The sequence below is a fragment of the Ictidomys tridecemlineatus genome, chromosome 2 (genome assembly GCF_052094955.1).
Source record: "Ictidomys tridecemlineatus isolate mIctTri1 chromosome 2, mIctTri1.hap1, whole genome shotgun sequence".
Taxonomy (NCBI): domain Eukaryota; kingdom Metazoa; phylum Chordata; class Mammalia; order Rodentia; family Sciuridae; genus Ictidomys; species Ictidomys tridecemlineatus.
Window position 1 is genome coordinate 31,539,372 of NC_135478.1, and position 19,912 is coordinate 31,559,283.

A 19,912-nucleotide genomic window follows, 5' to 3' on the forward strand; every position below is an offset into this window, starting at 1 on the left:
CTGTGGTATATTCATACCTGAGCATAGCATAATTTGGCCAACTTCATTCCTCACTTCTTCTGCTTTCTCTCCCCTCCTGCCGCCACCTGGCTTTGTATTCCTTATGCTTTTATAACTTTGGGAACATAATTACCTTTTTTAACCCTTTGATGTATTATAAACATGTGGTGAAGGAATAGCCTCCAGCAAGTAAAAATGGATTTTTACACATCTAGGGATCTTCTAAACTTTTCTGTTTGAAACTGACAGACAACTCCCCTCAATGCTGTGGCTGTACTAACATAGATAAGAATGTGCACTGGAGCTTCAGCAATGACAACATTGCTATGGCAGCCCCTCTCTGAACACACAGCAACTCTATACCTCCAGAAACAGTGTCACTGTAATATATTGTCAGCTTTGGGGGTTCATTGCACCCATTTTACAGAAGAACAAACAAACATACTAATTCGTATGAATGAAAACAAAGGGTTTCCTCTGAGGATTACGTTTCCTGTCTCATGCTCTGAATGTACACAATTAATGACAACAAGCGTAATAGTAATTTGTGCACTAAGCTGGATGAAAACAATATGGAATTTTCAAAGCATCAAAAATGAAGTATTAAAAATTGGATATTATTTGACATTTAATTTTATTAATTCAGTTTATAGGTAATTTGGTGCAGGGCAAAGGGTATTTAATAAGAAAAAGATGAAAAGATTATTTTGTTTATTTTTCCTTGAGATATTATCATTTTCCTATCATATATAACGGTATACATATACAGATATATATATTACTATACATAGTTACTATAATACACAGGGTAAATATGGTATTCCGTATTTATTAAAGGCTGAAGTTCAGAAATTTGTAGGTATTGCAAACTCCAGTCAAAATAAAATTTTGTCTATATATCATTATTTCTATATTTACGCTGACTCCTGTGCTCACCCATGACAGCAGAATCATCAGTATGGTAGCATGGCCCTGCTAGTTTCCTTGTACCTCATCTGGTTTAGCCAAAGTTACACATAACCATGAGCTCTTCTTTCACCTATAGAAAGAAGTTAAATGAGAACAAGGGAAGCACCATATTGTCACTATTAAGCCTTTAGAGAAGCCCTGATTTTACCCACTCATAGGAGAAAACTTTCACCACCATAACAAAGCCTGAAATGATAATGATTAAATGATGCCTGTCATTTTGTCCCACCCCTGGGAACTGCTCTCCACCCACTCCCAAGTGATGGATGTGTTTCTCTCAGTGTACTGGATTTAGACACCGCAAAGGATACTGACAGTTAAATTTGTCAAAATCACTAGAGAGTTGGTAAAGCAATATTGAATCTGCTCTGTAAAAAGCATTGAGAGACCAAACAAAAACTCAGAAATGGTACAAACCCAGGCAACCTCCCCATACCACTAGGGTACCAAAGAAGGCTCACTCCCTATAATCAAGAGTTACAAAAATGACAAATCTAGAAGTTGTCTTAGTGAATGAACACAACCTAGCAAACAGTGCACCGATGCAGAAGTCAGAGAATGTCCCCAAGAAAAGTAAAATCCATGCCTTAACATTGATTATCTACACTCTTAAATTTGATGCTAGAGATTAAAGTACTGAATTATCAACATTTATTCATGTAAATGATCCCACATGCTATTTATTTCCTAAACAATAAGCCTACATAGAAAAGTTTTTAAAAAGTGAAATGTACACAAATTTTCTGCCAGTGTCAACTTGAACGAAAATAATATTAAAGACAAAACATGATTCAATTCACCTCTGACCAGCATTCTTGTTTTTTTCTTTTTTTAGTGTCTGAAATCTGAAAGCCAATAGCCAATTCCATAAACTTTCTCCATAAAACTAGAGATTATAGTTTTCATGAACAAATACTATTTCAAAAATACTGCAAAGCAAACATAAAAAACAAACTTCTTTACTATAATGTCTCTGCTACAGAAATAGAAGCACAAGTCACATGCCCTTGTGTAACTTTGTAATTCTTAACATTGGCAATGACAGGGGACATAATACAAAACCCAATAATGTACTTTCAAATTTCTTTACAAAGAATTACACAGTTGCTTCTTTTGCTGTCTCTAAGTTGCTGAACTTTATTACCTACCCCTGTTTTTATTAGGGATAAATGGCCTCAAGATTGCTTTACCGAAGCTCCACAAATTAAAGTAGCAAATACAAGGAAGAAGCGTATTTATAATTTCAAAACACAAATCAGAAATTCCCTTTTGTTTTTTGACTATGTGCTCTATAAGGGTAATTTTGATTTTTGTATTTGCATTGATTTCAGATCCATTTGATCCCTATATGTTTTCTCATTAAATGATATTATCCACTCCATTTAAAAAAAAATTGGCATTGGCTTTTGTTTCCATTTTCAGAAAGTATATATTTTAAGCACATCCAAAATAGTTCAACATTTTCCCACTACTGCAAAAAATAGCAACACATATCCTCAATACACGCATTACCACACATGAATACATTTTTGCTCTTGGTCTCCCTTCAGCTCCATCTGCACTCTTGCTGTGCAGCAGCTATAGTATATAAAAAAAAAAAAGTCTATTCTCACATGCTTTTGATATTACACTATTTAATCACATACAGCTGTGGCTTATGAGACTGTTACAAAACAATTTTAATGTAGTACTTGAAGCCAATTGTGAATAAACATCAACCATTTACGCCGAATAAAAAGTTTGACACTAAAAAAAAAAAAAACTTTCTTTTAAAGGAAAAGACTGGTTTTCCTAGAATTGGGCATGGTCATAATGGTGAGAGAGTCCTCTTCCTGTCAAAAAGACTGATAATGTCCAAAAGGATTGTGTAAAATCACATTAGTGTAAAAATGAAGCTTTCCAGAATTACTGAAGCCAGAGAAACCTGGAATGAACTTGAGCCCTCCCTCCTACTTTGTATCCCTCCCCACACATTGCCTCTGCTTTTAGTGTTCGAAGAGATTTTATTACTTCACAGACATACTTTTGTATTACATAATTCTATTTTTTCCCCAAATTGAGAGAAATTAAAAGGAAAATGCTGTAGAAAGATGCTGTTGAAAGAAATAAATGTAGTGTTTCCTTTAACTTTGAATTTATTCTACAGGAAACAAAAAAAATGAACTTTTTACATTCCTGTTCTATTTATGTAAGGCACCAAATTTTGTGTTGTGAAAATAATAACTGAGTTACAGAAAATATAGCAAAATGTGTCCCAGAACTGCATCCAGTCTCACTGATACTAAAGATTAGGGATACAACATTTACTAATAGGGCATTATGTAAAAATGTGGATGTGTAACCGATGTGATTCTGCAATCTGTATTTGGGGTAAAAATGGGAGTTCATAACCCACTTGAATCTAATGTATGAAATATGATATGTCAAGAGCTTTGTAATGTTTTGAACAACCAATAAAAAAAAAAAGAAAAAAAAAAGATTAGGGAGAATAAAAAAGAAAAACTGAAAGGGAAGGGTGGTCCCTTGTTTCTATTTTTCTCTTATTTAAAACCGATTAAAATTCTATGCATTGTAAAATGAGACAAACAGGATTTATCATAGTCTCATGCTATCATATTGCCCCCCTGAAGCAAAAGAAAATATCTGGAGTTGTACCTAAATATTCAATTGCTGGAAGACTTTAGAAAACCAGTTTTGTACGTTTCAGACTTTCAAAGGAAAACAGAACTTGGGAGTTTTCAAGGCTGTTTTAAAACAATTGGCATGTTCCCAACTCTGGCTATCAATGCAAATTTGAGGCAGGAAGTACTAAGGAAATTCTAAACCCATTCCCTCCCTCTGCATGATTTTGTACATTTCCATGTGTAAGGAGTGTGTTGCGTGGTCGTTTTGTTTTGCTTTTGGAGGCTGGGCACACTCACATCTTGAAGTACGTCCTCTGCCCCCATAGAAGCCCCTCTTTCTTTGCCTGCTCGTCACTCCTTGTGTTTTCAAGTGTTTGCTCTTTGGAAGGCACAATCCGGTTTGGACTACAGCTAGACTTTTACAGACAGGCGGGAATCCAGGCTGCAGATGGCGAAACTTCTGTCTGAAATCAGTGTGCAGTTGATGGATTGCTCCTTCCACCTGACCCCTTCTTCACACAAGACTCTGAACATAATCTGAATACCACCAGCCAGAAAAACTATGTGAGGGTCCCCAAATCTGAATCTCTTCCTTCAAGACCTTCTGGGGAACCAGATGGCCAAAGAAGGGAATGCAGCACTGATGTAAGAGCAGAATGATTAGGAACTCTGCACTGGATTGGTGGGACATGGTGAGCTGGTAAGAATGTGGAAGAGGAAGAAAGGAGGAACTTGCCTTGGGTGACTTACGAAGTTTTGTGAAGCTGACTAAAGTTTTCCAAATATCACATATGAAAGAAATACCTGTTTCTTAATGGCAAAATATCAGTTCACCAGGTTCTAATGACTGTATTATTAAAATACTATCAAGTCTCATGTTAAATATCATAATCTGTCACTAAGAATTCCTCATTATTTCTTAATCAAAAGCCATGTTCCTTCTTGAAATTCCTTTTTTTGGGGGGAGAGGTGGGGAGGAAAAATACTAGTTAAAAAGAAAATCAACAAAATCTTTTCAGATATGAGGTATGAAAAAGTAAGCACGTATAGCAATGTGACTACAAATTATAGCTACAAATCAACTGCCGGGGTTTTGTGTTATTTAATTTACTTGAAGATTTTTCTAATATAAAACATTTTAAGCATTGGAAAATCACCCAAAGAGACAGGACATAAATCATATATCTATTCTTTTAAGCAAATATGTATCTATTCTTCTAAGCAAAGTCAAGAGATCAGTTTGAATGTAATGGGAAATGAGAGCAGAGAGGACAGCGAAGTGTCACATTTCCTAAAACTTTCATACACACACACACACACACACACACACACACACATATACACAAAGGAATGAAAACATTTTTCCTTTTTTTAAAAAAAAATGCCATTTTCATTCTATTTTAACCATAAGAAAAAAGCAACTGTATCTAAAGTTACACTATTTAAACAGAAAGTTTAGTTATTTGCATTTTCTGAATAATTATAACAATAGACACTTTTGTTCCTTAAAATAAAGATTCCCATCATACTTACCAAACAACAACAACAACAAAAACCAAACCAAACCAAAACAAAACAAACAAGAAACACCCCAAAGGTCAGCAAATATTTCTCATGGATTGGGAGGAAAAGAACACCTGAATTTAGACAACACTTTAAGGTGTGGTATCACCAAATATGATTTTTTATCAACTACAGAATTCTACTTCTATCAACCACGAGTATGCTTTATATGTTAGCATCATTTTAAATAGCCATGATTTTATAATTTGAATTGTAATCATAAACCAAGGTTAGAACAGTGGATTTTATGGATTATATCCAGACTTACCCAATAAATATAAGCAACATGTATTTTCTTTAAAAATATTATATTTAGAGAGATAAATGTTGAAGGAGCAAAAAGTGTTAAGAAAATAACCCAGTTGTTTTCCTCTTACCCTGGGCAAGAGAATGGTTTATTGTATAGGATTAACACTGTCAGAAAGTCCCCATATGTTAAAATACAATTGCACACTGCCACTTCCTTCCAGCCTTTCTAAACCCAAGATTCAAAATAGAGCAAGTTTCACATCTTCAGCTTTCAGGAACGTTAATAATGTCTGTCATTCCAGAGGCTCATATTCAACAACTTCACAGCACTGTGGAAATTTTACAACACAATAATCAATATGAACTAGGCTGATAGCCACCAAAGTAGCTGATCTTATAGTCCCTACCACCCCAACCTGAATACCTGAATATCAGCTTATGATGCCTAATGGATCTAACTTCTTTAAAAATGTTCCAGAAGTTGATGCCTTTGGTTAGCTTGAAAGTAACAAGATCCAGATGCTGCTTGTCTACATAACACTAAACTACGTAGGACCCCAAAACAATTTTTAAAAACTCCCTCTTTAGTTTCCAGGCTCTCTTCTTTTCCCCCACCATTTCCTTCTCCTCCTTTAGCCACAACACAAACACACACACTCACCAAACACATACATACACACACACACACACACACACACACACACACACACACACATACACACACACACACTATACCAGTGTAGCTCATCCAATACCCTGTATCTTTGATAAAATATGCACATCATTCATTATTTTCTACTAATAATAGGTTAAATCTCATGCAGAAAAACAATCATTTCATTCATTTCAACCTAAAGTTTCTCTTCTGGGTAAACACAATCACAGAAAAGAACGACCCAAACAAAAGCACGATTTTTGAAACATTTGGAAAAATTTAGCCAAGTGAGTAAAAGGGATGGAATGTTCAATATTTTTCAGGCAACGCTTGAGCTTATTGTTTTTGTTTCTTTGGGGGATGAAAAATGACTGTGAATTTCCCCCTTTTTAACTCGTCCTTGCTTTGCCATCTCCTTGAGGAATGGCAGGCGGCATTCTCTACTCAATCCCCCAAGGAGTTAAAACTCAAGGCACTGAGCAGGAGGGCTGGTCTATTTAAGCAGCAACAGCACAAACTAAATGCTCACAAAGGCAAAAAGCAATGCCAGTCGACCTTGGAGGGGCAAGGCGAATCACAGAGCAAGTGGGGGGGGGGGGAAGAAAGAGAACAAGCAATGATCCTTAATACAATACTGAAAGTCTGCTGCCTGGTCTGCTTTACAAATGGGCATTGTTTGATGAGAAAGAAGAAATGAGAGATAACTACAGCATGAATTACCAAAGCCTAACCACAACAGCGAGTACTGCTGGCTGCCCACACCACGCAGGCACGCCTTCTTCACTGGGCATATTTGTTTATTAAAAAGATGGTAGGGTCTGGCGAACGCAGCTGCAAAATAATATCATCCATGCACTTGAGGTGGTGACTCCAGAAACAACCCCCGCCATCAATTTAATTGACAAATTGGAGCAGTGATTTCACACCTGAGAGTCTGTCATGTCTTAACTGCAGGATAAAGTTCAGGGTTGGCACTGCCCACTGCTTAGTTACGTGGGCCCCTAATGATCATTTAAGCACACGCTCACTCACAAAGCCTAAAGTATTTAACCAATTCAAGTCCAATTATTATCAGTTACATTCCATGCCTTTGCAAGAACCCAGGCCTCCTGACGGCGACTCACACAGAAAAACAGAGCGTCCCAAAGTGAAGACCATCATGGGAAAGCAAATTCAGCCTCAATACAAAATAAAGTACGCAAGGCAACTAAAACATATAAAGGCAGCCAAACAAACTCAAAGAGACTTTGGTAGGTACCCCATGCCTTCCCACATCCTCCTTTCATTCCATACTTAGCGATTAAAAGTTTGAGTCACCCCCATCCTGGTGTGTCCTCCTCTCCAGTGGGAAAAACCCTTTGAGAGCCACAAACAAAGAACAGCTCACCAAAAAAGTCCCTGAAATTATATTCTTGTGCCTGATAATCACCATTGTGATCGCCTTTCTAAAATCCCTGTCCCCTCTGCAAAGGACCTTCCACAGATACAGGGAACATTTATGCTTCCAAATAACAAAGGAACTCGAGTCCAACTATTATCACTCCTTCAACAGAAAGCTACAATTCCGGGTTTGCTGCTTTCTTCTTCTATCTTCCTCTGCCTCATTAACTCCATTGGTATGTTACCAATTTCAAAGAAGCAGGAAGAGGTGATAGGGGTGAGGGTTAAATAGTAATTCACATGCCTGTCTGCTTCCCATCCCGAGTGCAGAACGAATACCACGCTGATTAGCAGACCGTGGCTTGAGCCATACCTTGGTTTGGAGATAATGAGGATAGTAGTAAGTGTACTGGGGGTACATTTGTGGCTGATCCAAGCGTTTGCCCATGTAGCTGGAATCTTTATCTCCGAGGCAGGGAACTGGATGACAGGGTATAGTGCCCCAGGCCAAGAGCTTCCTCTTAAACCACTATTCCTGACAGTCCGATGACTGATGAGGCTTCGGAGACTCCACCACTTCACCACTTGCTAGTTCCAACACAACACGGCAAGAATATCAAAACAAAACAAAACAAAACAAAAACACACACCAAAAAAAAAAAAAAAAAAAAGGTTGGGGAGTGAGATCAGCGGGAAAAAAAAAAAAAAGAAAAACCCGGACAGCCTCTTCAGATCTCGCCTGGCTTCTCCCGGCTGCCGGGGTCCACTCGGGATGAGGCAGTTTGTTCTCTAAGCAGGCAGTCTGTAGTGATGTCAATTGCCAGCGTTTGTAAAAGGAAGAAGAAAAAAAAAAAAAAACAAAGTCCTTTTAGCACAACTCCAAATCCTTGCAGATCAGCTTCCTGTCTCCTGTTTGTCTCATTCCCCACCTTAAAGAAAAAGGAAAAAAAGAGAGAGAGAGAGAAAGAAAGAAAAAGAAAGAAGGAAAAGAAAAAAAAAAAGAAAAAGAAAGAAAAAGAAAAGGGGAAAAAAAAGGAAAAAAAAAAAAAAAGAAAACCTTGCACAGCTTAGTTGCTGCTGTCTCCCTCCCAGAGTGACATGGTGTTCGGGGCTTGTCCTGTCCTTTCATTCACTTCCCCTCCTTCCAGCCAGTGGGTGGAACCGAGAGAGCCTCTCCAGGGAGCAGCGTACGCAGTCCAGAAGGCTGCAGTATTTCCTCCAAGAAAAAAAAAAAAAAGGCTGCTTCAACCCCTGCTGCCAGCAAAGTTGCGATTCCCTCTGCTGGCTATCTGGAATAGCAGAGCAGTTTTTTTGCAGCTAAGCTGCTGCCGCCGCTGCTGGAACTGAACCTGGAGAACTCAAAAGCAGGCGGTGGATTATTTCTTATCCCTCCCTCCATCTACCCCATGAGAGAGAGAGCTGCCTTCTTTTCTGTTCTTGCCAAGTTCTGAGGTAAGCCACACTGCTGAACAAAACCTAGAAGACCACGGGACGGGAGGAGAGGATGGGGGAGGAAGGAGGAGAAAGGCAAAGCAAGACCAGTAATAATAAGAAGAATGAAGACAGAGGACCTAACCTTGCTAGTTGAATGGCAATAAAGTGTGTTTTGGGGTGATTTCAAAACCGGTTCTCTCTCTCTCTCTCTCTCTCTCTCTCTCTCTCTCTCTCTCTCACACACACACACACACACACACACACACACACACACACACACACACACACACACACGAAAGCCAGATAAATCCAGGACCTCGATGAGAAACTGACCTTTCACTTCCTGAAGACAAGGAGGATGCTACTACTACGCAGGGAGGAAATTTCAGGGTCTACTCCAGGGCTGTTAAGGAACAAGCCACACATTGTACAAGTAGATGGACCAACGTATAATATCAGAAATAATCATTCTTATGCTTACGCCCATTAAAAAAAAACACGAAAGGAAGTGATCTCCTAAGTTTATCAGCTTCTTTATAAATAAAATCAGCATTTCTCCCATTGCCTCTCGCTTTATGAATTTTCTTGATTCCTGGATGCTTTAATCACTTTACTGATATCATCACAAGGAAAAAAAAAACCCCACAAAAATCATAATTACTTGGCAGAGATTTTTTTCCCCACCAATAATAATGTTCTGACATGTCTATCAGCTGCTATATTATAATACAAATTGTTTCGGAGAAAAATATATTTCCTTAAAGGGTCCCTTTTCAAGGCAGTGGTGAGGCTAAAATTAGACGTGCCAGCTGTGTTTTGCTGGGAATGCTCACGCATGCCCAAAGCGTGGGCAGACCAATACTCTGCCTCTCCACTTTGTCAAGTTGGCTCTGTTCTCCTGAGTCCAGAATCGCCTTTTCAGATAAAAGGTTCCTGGTAAAAATCCAGCTTCCTGGCCCAAAGCACAGAATTGGGGCTCCATGCACACATGGTGTCCGTCCATGTACAAACCCCATCACCCCTGAAGCAGCTGGCTTCCACTCAGGGAAACTGGTTTCTGGAAGCTGCATGAGAGCCTGTGTGTTCCTTGAAGAAAGATGAGGATGGTGGGTAATAATTGTGCTTTTCTTTTTCTTTCTTTCTTTTTTTTTTTTTTTTGGTACCAGGGTTATTGAACCCACAGGCATTGAGCCACTGATCCACATCTCCAGCCCATTTTTAATATTTTATCTAGAAACAGGGTCTCACTAAGTAGCTTAGGGCCTCACTATATTGCTGAGGCTGGTTTTGAATTCATGATCCTCCTGCATCAGCCTCCTGAGCCACTGGGATTACAGGGCAGGTGCCACCTCACCCAGCCAATAATTTTGCTTTGTTTTGTCAAGAATAATAATCCAAAGGAAGGAAGGAAGGAGAGCGAAAGGCAAGCTTTGGGAGCCCTGACAACACTGTCATTGAATCAGCTGTGCAATTTTTTTAATGTGTCATTCTGGACCTCAGTTGTCTTACCTATAAAATGGAAGTGCTGTCAACTTCCCCAGCTAACAGCAAATAAACTGATATTAAATACCACATTGATTTTAAAAATTCTCCTGTGGCATCATATTGCTCAGACCATGAAGTACTGACTCTTTAGAACTGTTTTCAAGACACCTGATGACCTGGCCCTTGCTTCCTGCTTCATCTCAAACCTTGAACTTGGCCTCACACATTCTGCACTGGAGTTGCCTATAATCCCAGTGGCTCAGGAGGCTGATGCAGGAGGATCACAAGTTCAAAGCCAGCCTCAGCAATTTAGTGAGACCCTAAGCAACTTAGTGAGACCCTGACTTTAAATAGAATATTAGAAAAGGGCTGGAGATGTGGATTAGTGGTTAAGTGCCTGTGGGTTCAATCCCTGATACTGAAATCCTGAGGCCTTCCCTCTGCCTCTCCTCCCCTCAGCCCATCCTCCTGATCTTAGCACATGCATCCCTCCTTGGAGTAGTTTTCTCTACACCCTTGCTTTCCCCACATGCTTTATAGTTGTCTTAACAGAATGCTTATTCTGACTGCTTGCTTCTTCCCTGATGTTATAAACTCTGGGACAGGCAGGTATTACATCATTTTTGTTCATCATCCTATCTCCAAAACACCAGCATGAAATCTGGCACAAAATGGATGTTCAGTAAATGTTTGAAAGACACAATATTTTATACGTGATATATAATTTTAGCGGAACTCATCTCTTCTTCAGTACATTTTGTTCTTTGACACGGATCAGAAGCTGACATGGGTATAAAGAACATAGAGACACCTGGACCAGAACTAGGTCTTTCCTTCACAAGGTGTTTATTCTAGTGGGTGAACAAAGGAATAAGCAAACAAATACATAGTATGAGATCAGGAGATAGCCAATACTGTAAGGAAACACAAAGTAGAGAAAAGAGAAACAGTATCTCATGGATTCTACCTTTTAAAGTATAGTCAGAAAGATGATCTCCCTACAAGAGTCTTAAACTTAAAAGGAGGGTATGAACTGTTCCCTGAGTTTTGGGTGCTGTTGGCGTGTTCAATACCTGCCTGGGCTCTAGTACTGCCTCTGCTGCATCCATCCACCTGCACTTCTTGATCCATCAAATGTTATTGTTCGATCCACCGGGTTAGTATAAGAATCAACCAAGATAATCACAGGAAGCATTTATTTATACACCTTTAACATGTTGGATCTGCTCAATAAATGCTAGTCAGAGGGAAAAGCCCATACAGAAAGGCTGCAAAGGAAATGTACCCTCAGAATGGGATAGGGATGGCACTGGGGCTAGAATGAAGGGAATGAGGAGTGATGACCATAAAGTGAGGCTGGAGAGATGCCCTTGGGCCAAATCACACTGGTCTTGGTAGAATTTGGTATGGCAAGCAAAACTGCTGGTAGTTTGCATGAGAGTAAGGACTCCATCCAAATAGTCTGGATCCGGGCATGTTCAACTCCAGAATACTGTCATCCTAAATGACCTATTGAGGTCTTCCCAATCCCAACACCTGTAAGACCAGCATCCAGGACTGATTTTGCAAATCCTGGCACTATGGAAAAAAGGATGTCCTTGTTCTTAATTAATAACTATCCTAGATGTTCCCTGAAAAAGTAAAAGAACACTGTATTATTTACAAATAAAAGGCCAAGTAAATAACTCCTCAGACAAAGCAGTAGCCCACTTATATGTAAAGTTCCCAGCATGTATTGATGCTATCAACAATTTCGACACAAATTGCCACTTTGCAAAACCCTATTCTTTTTCATTGGATTATTGTAATGGTCTGGCATCAATTGTCATTAGCTTAAGACAGTCATTGTGCATTTAAAGCGCTTCTTAAGTAATGCAAAGTGGGTTTACACTTGTGAGAATTATAAAAGCTGTGTTCTTATTTATTTTTTATTTCTTTTCCGCTTAGAGACACTAGTAGCCATGGCAATCCAGGAGGCAAGATACTGATGTCAGAAATAGTTTTTATATCATTTCTGCTCTGTTGGAGCAGTAGCGCTTTCCATTTAAATGATCAAGTTAAGGTAGGAGGTAACTGGTTTAAGGCACTCTCTAAATCAGAAGCCAGCTGTGTCCCATTTGCCAACTCACCACCAAATTCCCTACAAATGCAGGAGCAGCAAAGGGTATCAAAGGGCCTGGACATTCACAGACTCAACGTGATGCACAGATCGGGCCTCTTTGACTGACAGGGTCGAGATGACGCCTCAGACACACCATCAGTTGTTGGGAAGGGATGATAACTGCAATAAAGGTCAGATGGGAAGAGACAGAGACACTCTTCTGGTTTGCCTTTTGACTTACCCACAGAAAGGACAGCTGAGTTTTCTTTGTGGGTATTTATTTATTTACAAAGCAAAATAAATGAGCAGCAAATGAGCAGGAAAATACTCTAATTCTACTGCTGCATCTTGGAAAGCAAGTATACTAGTCTATCACTAAGAATATTCATGACCTTGAATATATTTTCTTTTAATCTTGGCATTTCCCCCGTTCTTCATTCAAATAGGAGAAATCCCTTTTTAACACAGCTGCTGGCAGAGGGATGGTAAACATCAAGGTTGCTTAAAAACAAACAAACAACAACAACAACAAAGACAAGGTGGTTGATTGCAAAATCCAACTTAAAGTAGTATTAGAACTTTTTTTCTCCTACTGAACATTTAACAATGATCTAGGGAAATACCCTAGACAAATAAGGAGAAATAGACAACTACCTGTTCCAAACTGAAGCTGTAATTGGCCATAAAAATATTGATACAAACATAATAAAATTAGCTTTGGAAGATAATTTTAAGTAACACGACAAAATTAGAACTGATGATAGTTCAAGATGGTTAATCTGGTAGAAAAGCCAGACTTCAAAATAATGAATATCATTCACTTCTCAAGCACCTACTATATGTCTAAATAATAGGAGACATCAATCTAAATATTATCTCCCTATTCTCAAATACGCTTACAACTCTAAATTTTCCAAACTTCAGCCTGTCATGAATGACTTCAATGTTTCTTTCAGGTCTGAGCACCAATTTGTAACAATAGTTCTTAACTAGTTTTCTAAACTAGTTTTCAAACACTCAATGTTTGCCCGAAATACATACTTATAGTTTTATGTAATAATCTACACAAAAGCACATGATTATTTTGTCTCTGTTATCTTTGTATAAATTTTAAATCCTCCATCCTCTCACGCTCTACATATTTTTCATGGCACTTAATACTGGAGGTGGACACAGTAGTTCTCCTTTCATACTAGAAATATCCAGGCTTACGTTTCTCTACTCCACTGAGGGTGGGCACAGTCCTATGAACTGCTATTGCCAATAAAACATGAAGCAGCAGTGGTACATGTTAGCTTCGGGGCAGGAACACTTTCCTTTCAATACATTTATAAGAATCAGCTGCAGCTGGGCACAGTGGTGCATGCCTATAATCCCAGCAGTTTAGGAGGCTGAGGCAGGAGGACTGTGAGTTCAAAACCAGCCTCAGCAAAAGCACAATCCTAAGCAACTCAGCCATACCCTGTTTCTAAATAAAATACAAAATAGGGCTGGGGATGTGGCTCAGTGGTCTACTGCCCCTGAATTCAATCCCTGGTTCCACCCAGCAACCCCACCCCCACCCCCCTCTCCCCCCACACAAAAGATTCAGCTGCTGAGGGCTGCTGAGGTTGAATTCTTCTCTGGTAGAAGCATGTGCTATACAATGAGAACAAAGTACCTTGAAAAGCTGAGAACAACTACTTTGGGTAGGTGCCTCGATTAGCCACTGACCATTCACAAAAAAAAACTTTGCTTATGTTCTACAAGTGACATTTGGTGATTGTTAACACAGAGTGTCCTACCCTAGCACAACTAATATGGTATCACCTGCAAATTGCGTACATAATTGTTGGTTTTCATATTTGAATATCTTTCTTATTAATTCCTAAGTTTCACAGGGCAGGGAATTTATTGTATTCACATTATATCCCAACATATAGAATAATCCTTGGAATTTAATACATACTAAATAAATCAATGAATGGTTCCATCTACGATCACCTCACTCATCTACTGTTGGTTATTGTACATTACTTTGTGAATTTAAGGAAGGGAAAATCAAGCAAGTACCAAAAGATATTTTTAAAATCTTTTCATATAGGACAACCACTACTATACTGATCATTTGAAGGGGGAAAGGTTTACCATATGGATTATTGAAAGTGGGTTAATGAGATTGACTGGGAAAGGAAGAATGTGGAAGAGTGGTATGGATGAAAGGTTTGTGTCCCCCCAAATTCATGTGTTAAAATCCTCTCTACTGTGAAAGGTTAGGAGGTGAAATCTTTTGGAGATAGTGCATGAAGGTGGAGCCTGCAAGAATAGGACAAGTACCCCTATGAGAAGAGACATTAGACATGTGATTTTCTCTCCACCATGTGAAGATATAATGATAAAACTGCCCTGTGCAAACAAGGAAGCATGCACTTTCCCAGACACCACAATTGCTAACCCCTTGATCTATACTCCTCAACCTCTAGAAATGTAAGAAGTATTTGTTTGTTACTTGATCCACCCAGTCTTTGGAATTTGTTATAGCAGCTCAAAGTGACTGAGACAAGGAAGAAATGAATTAACAGAGAGACGGTCTACTGCATATGTGATTGTACAAGAGACTTACAAATGTTCCCTTGGTTAAAACTCGAAATCATCTGGGAAGTAATTATGATTGTTCATGCTTTACAGTTGGAAAAACTGAGATGGAGAGAATTTACCCAAGCCAAGCTTGCCCATGTACAACATGGTAGAGGAATATTCCTGATTCATGTCTGGATGGGGTTCAAACCCAACTTTCTCCTCAGCATCATCTGATGGAAATCTTAAAAGCTTTGTTTCCAAGTTGGCTGAGAAAACCTTTGTGTTCAAACTGGGGAACTCACAGAATAACTAAATAACTCAGTTCAGTCTTCATAGAGAGAGAACTGGAAGGAAAGAGAGCTTGGCCTTCCACTAGAGTGTCCATCTTGTTTGGATGACAGATAAGATGGTTCATTGTCACATCCTGGCCAAATTATAGTGCCAAGTTTTTTGATCACACAGAAATCTAGATGTGGCTGTGAGGTCAGTTTCTGGTTTTGGGTAACATTAACATTGGTACACTCTGAGTGAAGCAAATTACACTTCATAACACAAATAACTACCATTCAATCAGTATAGGGCATTAAAACTAAAGACTGAGATACCCTGAAAAGGAAGCAATTCTGCATTTTTACCGCTTCTAAACTCAGGACTCAATGTCATCTCTCCCCTATGTCTCCAGACTGCTAACTTACCTGACCGCTGGGTTCAAACTAAAAGTCACCTAACTAATTACATTAATTCCTCCCCGCCCCCCACCCACCCCCACCGCCCCCCACTCCAGCCCTTTTCTCTTCCTTTCTCCATACACAGGTTCTGTTTCTTTGGAGAACCCAAAGAAATTAAAGGAAATATGGAAGCTAAAAAGACCAGTGAAGTGGACACTTCTATAATATATTCTTAATGTCATTTACAATAACTTTAACAGGTTAATAAAATATATAACTTCAAATTTTTAATTCTTTTCACCCAGTAAGTCGAAGAAACTAAAACAAATCATCCAGATAAGCATTATAAAAGTAATTGGAAAGATCTGAATGTCTAGCACACTGGTTAAATAAAGCACAGTATAGATTCTGATTCAACCCACTAAAATGATACTTAGGAAACAGTTTAACAATGTGAGAAAATGCTTTGGCTGAGTAACTAATGGAAACTATCAGAATACAATATTAAATATGTAGTAGGTTTTCAACCATGAAATGTCAACACAAAGATAAGAGAATAGAAGAACTACATCAAAATAATAACAGTGAAGATTTTTCTCTTTGGTTGGGGTAATTGGTCATTTAACTTTTTTATTTGGGTAAATTTGTTCTAACTTATCTAAAAGTGAGAATATATGAAATTATTTAAAATAAACTTTTTTGAAAGAAAATTTTAGGTAAGTATATTCCAAAAGTATAGTTTTTATTATTAGCAAAGAGGAAACTTTTGAAAGTCCAGAAGTGACAATATCAAAATAAATTACATGTGTCCCATAAGCAAACATTTTCTATCACTATGCCTCCCTACCATATTCCCGTACAAAGAATTCCACTTCTTGCAGCTCACCAAGCCAACCTGCTCTGAGGTTACAGATAGGTTCCAGTGGTAGTTCTCACAAGCACATTTACTTCCCTGACCTGTGCCAAGTAGTGGACCAGCACATTGGAGAACACACAACGAAAACCTTAAAGCAGGGGAAAATGTGTAGCTGCTTTGCCACAGGGAAACATATTTTTCTAAAAGGAATATCATCACTTTTTATTGACCTTCCAGATTCTAGTTGCCAATAGCTAAGCAAGTTGGGTCGATATGGCTAGATTTAATTTGGTTGGGCTGACTCTTTCTCCTAGCGGGAGGAAAAAACAGATTGCCAGAAGTCCAGGCCAAAAGCCTTCTAAATAGAATTCCCAGATAAAATACAGCATATCAACTTAATTTTAATTTCAGAAAATAGCTAAATATTTCAAACATAATTATAGCCCAAATATTAGATGGTAAGTCTCATGATATATTTGGACTATTCTTCTAAAAATTACTCATTGCTTGTGTCAGATTCAAATTTAGCTGGACATTCTGTTTTTATTTCCTAAATCTGGCAACATTGCTCCTAACTGATGTACTGAAACGGTTTATAGGCTTTTCAGAGGACTCAGAAGGATTTGGTAGAGAGTCCAAATTTAATGACAAATGACAATGGTTAATATTTCAATTATCTTTACACTCAAAGTGGGCAAACCAAACATGTCCCTCAATTAATTCTCTCTTAAGTCTTAACCCACAGTATGTCCCTGATTTGTATCCACGCAGTATTCTATACCAGGAGCTCTTTTTTTTTTTTTAAATTATAGCTTTAAGCTAGTATCTTTCTTGTTAATCAGAGGGAAACTTGACTTATTTTTTCTTCAATTGTTAGTCAACATAATAATAATAAGATGCTATCTGCAATGATAGATACATAGATCTCTATTCCTGATATAAGATGTCAACTTAAGAAAGGTTTCATTCTTTCTTTAAAGGCTAGAGTCATTAGCTTTATATCAAAATAACGGCAAAACTCACTTAAAAACTAATGACAGACTTGCTCATTTTAAAATACCAGAAGAATGAGCATAAGAGAAGAGAAAAGATCAGGGCAATGTTAACCATGAAATGTGATGCACAGACAAGTGCCAATCAACAACTTGGTACCCATGGTCATCCAGTATCAAAATCAAGAATAAGTGTCTATCAACCTCATTGCAATTTTATGTTTCTTGTCTCTAGGTAATAAAGTCTGGACTTCTATAAATTTTGAAAGTCTTTTTTTTTGCATTTTGTTTTTCTAATAATTTTATGGTATTTCACAAAAACTATCAGTTGAGATCAATTGGAACCCCAATCCCCCAAATTAGTCTTTCACCATTAGTTTGAGAAGTACTGATTCAGGAAATACACAATTTTCTGATTTCCCTTCATTTTCATTTGCATACTTCTAGTGCAGAAAAGTTGCACTGATTTGTTTTCTGACTGCAATACAAAGAGCAGTAAAATCCACAAGAACTAGGAAGGAAAAACTTCATTCCTTCAAATATTTTTTTCTTGTTTTCCTGATTCTCTTTTCATTATCAATGCCTTATCTTGTAACCTGCACCACCTTCCTGAACACAAGGGAGCTATTTAAGAGTATCAAAGCCAGGACATGTCAGGTATCTTGGCTGTGAGGGACAGACATGACAGAGATCCATTCTCCAGCTGGACCCTCAGTTATCTCAGGTATAAAATGAAGGTTGCATTTAGATTTGAAGGTCATTTTCTGACTCCCATAGTTCAGGACACCTTGAAGCACTGGCTAGTAAACTAAGATGAGACTGAATCTTTTGGGCTGCAGGAGAACACTGTCTGGCCCTGGGGACTGATGGTGAGATTTACATCAGTAGCATGGGGTCATCACATTTGGGTCAGACTTCCAGATGTTCCCCGCAGCTGTGTGCTGGAGCAGTACTCAACTCCAAAAATGTCCCAGAAGTTCTGCTTTGCCTTCTTGACATGGCACCTCCATGAATGGCACTAAATCATGGACACACAGTCAGCCTGCCACTTTTGCCAGTGCCTTGAAAACACTTGGCCCCTTAGTGGCCTGCATGCCCGACCTGTGCCACCAGAGGCTTTCAGTGTTCTGAACGTCTGTGCTCATTATGCAGTCAGGAGACATAATTATTCTCTTTTCTTTAAGGAAGTTTATGACCGAAGGTAATGGGGGGAACATAAATGTACTGAATGTTTACCGAGACTCATAAATGCTAAGAACACAGACAAATAATTGTCACTTAGAGATTTGTTCTTGTAACGTAGAATCTTCGTTTTCGGCCATTTAATGACTAAAGGTTTACCCACCTTGAGGAGAATTATTTAGTAGGAAATAAAACTTAGCACCTATTTCACTCCCTACTCCTACAACTTTCACTCCTTCCAGAAAACCAGCTTTCACATAAAACGTGCAGAAGATGGCTGGTTATATAGGGTTAGTAAAACTAAGAGGCAGTTAGCACAAGTTAAGCCTCTAAATAATAATGCCAAGTTTTTAACATTTGTAGAGCTCTGGATTAACATTAACTCACATGTGTTCTGTTTTCCCCCGTGAAAGATAAACTTTGGTACTCATAAATGACCAAGAAAGAAACAAAAACGAAGAGGTGAAGAAATCTGTATAGGCTGATTCATCAAAAAGGGGCAAAGCTAGGGCCATAAGTCACCATGTATGTTCAAATGCTCACACTTGTCACAAGTGAACTGTACCGAATATGGCCAGGATGGGCCATTGGTTGGATTGAGCTCATCTTGGGAGGTTTTCTGGGATGGTTTGTCACTATGTGGTGGAAAAACTAGTGGAAAACCCATGAGACTTGGAGATTCTTGATCTTCACTGCCATAGACTCAGGTAAATGGTGGTATTATAGGGGAGGGAGGGATTCAGAGCCCTAATGTGTATGTGGCCTCCTGTGGCTTCTTCCCTCCCAAAGTGGACAATTCCATTAAATTTGACAGTTAACCTTGTCTCAACCCATGCAGGTCTGGCTCTTCTAGCAGATTCCTCTGCATGCTTCCTCTTTGTAAGCAAAGAAAGTTCCAAGAGAACCACCCTAACAAAGGAAGTTTGTTTGTTTTTTTTCCTCTTAATGCCGAGTAAGATTTCTTACCAGCTCATGTCTTTTCCTTCCTCTCTAGGCACCGTGGGAAGGAGAAGTGAGAGCTTTTCAGGATTAGCCACGTGGCATCAAATAGCTGCTTAGAGGAAGGGTAGAGAAAAGACCCCTTGGTGCTGTCCTTTGGGAAGTAGCGAGTGAGAACCCCAGGAAACCACAGTTTCCAAAAGGCAGCAGTTAGAAAAGGAGACATCTGGCACAAAGATACCTCTTTGTTATTCCT

General features: G+C 38.7%; 1 protein-coding gene across 14 annotated transcripts in view; it reads right to left on the minus strand.

Annotated features, from left to right (window-relative positions):
• The window catches only part of Rbms3 (RNA binding motif single stranded interacting protein 3), a 1,318,386-nt gene that overhangs the window by 648,638 nt on the left and 649,836 nt on the right, over positions 1-19,912 (minus strand). For 2 of the 14 annotated variants that reach the window (XM_013361844.4, XM_078038252.1), the window contains exon 1: positions 7,814-8,693. The exons of 7 other annotated variants lie outside the window; for them this stretch is intronic. In XM_013361844.4, coding sequence (XP_013217298.2) covers positions 7,814-7,888 — 75 coding nt within the window. In that variant the 5' untranslated portion in view covers positions 7,889-8,693. Of the gene's footprint in view, positions 1-7,813; positions 8,699-19,912 lie in introns of those variants that run through there. 5 more of the 14 variants (XM_013361853.4, XM_021731795.3, XM_040289904.2 and 2 more) reach the window with 4 other exon arrangements.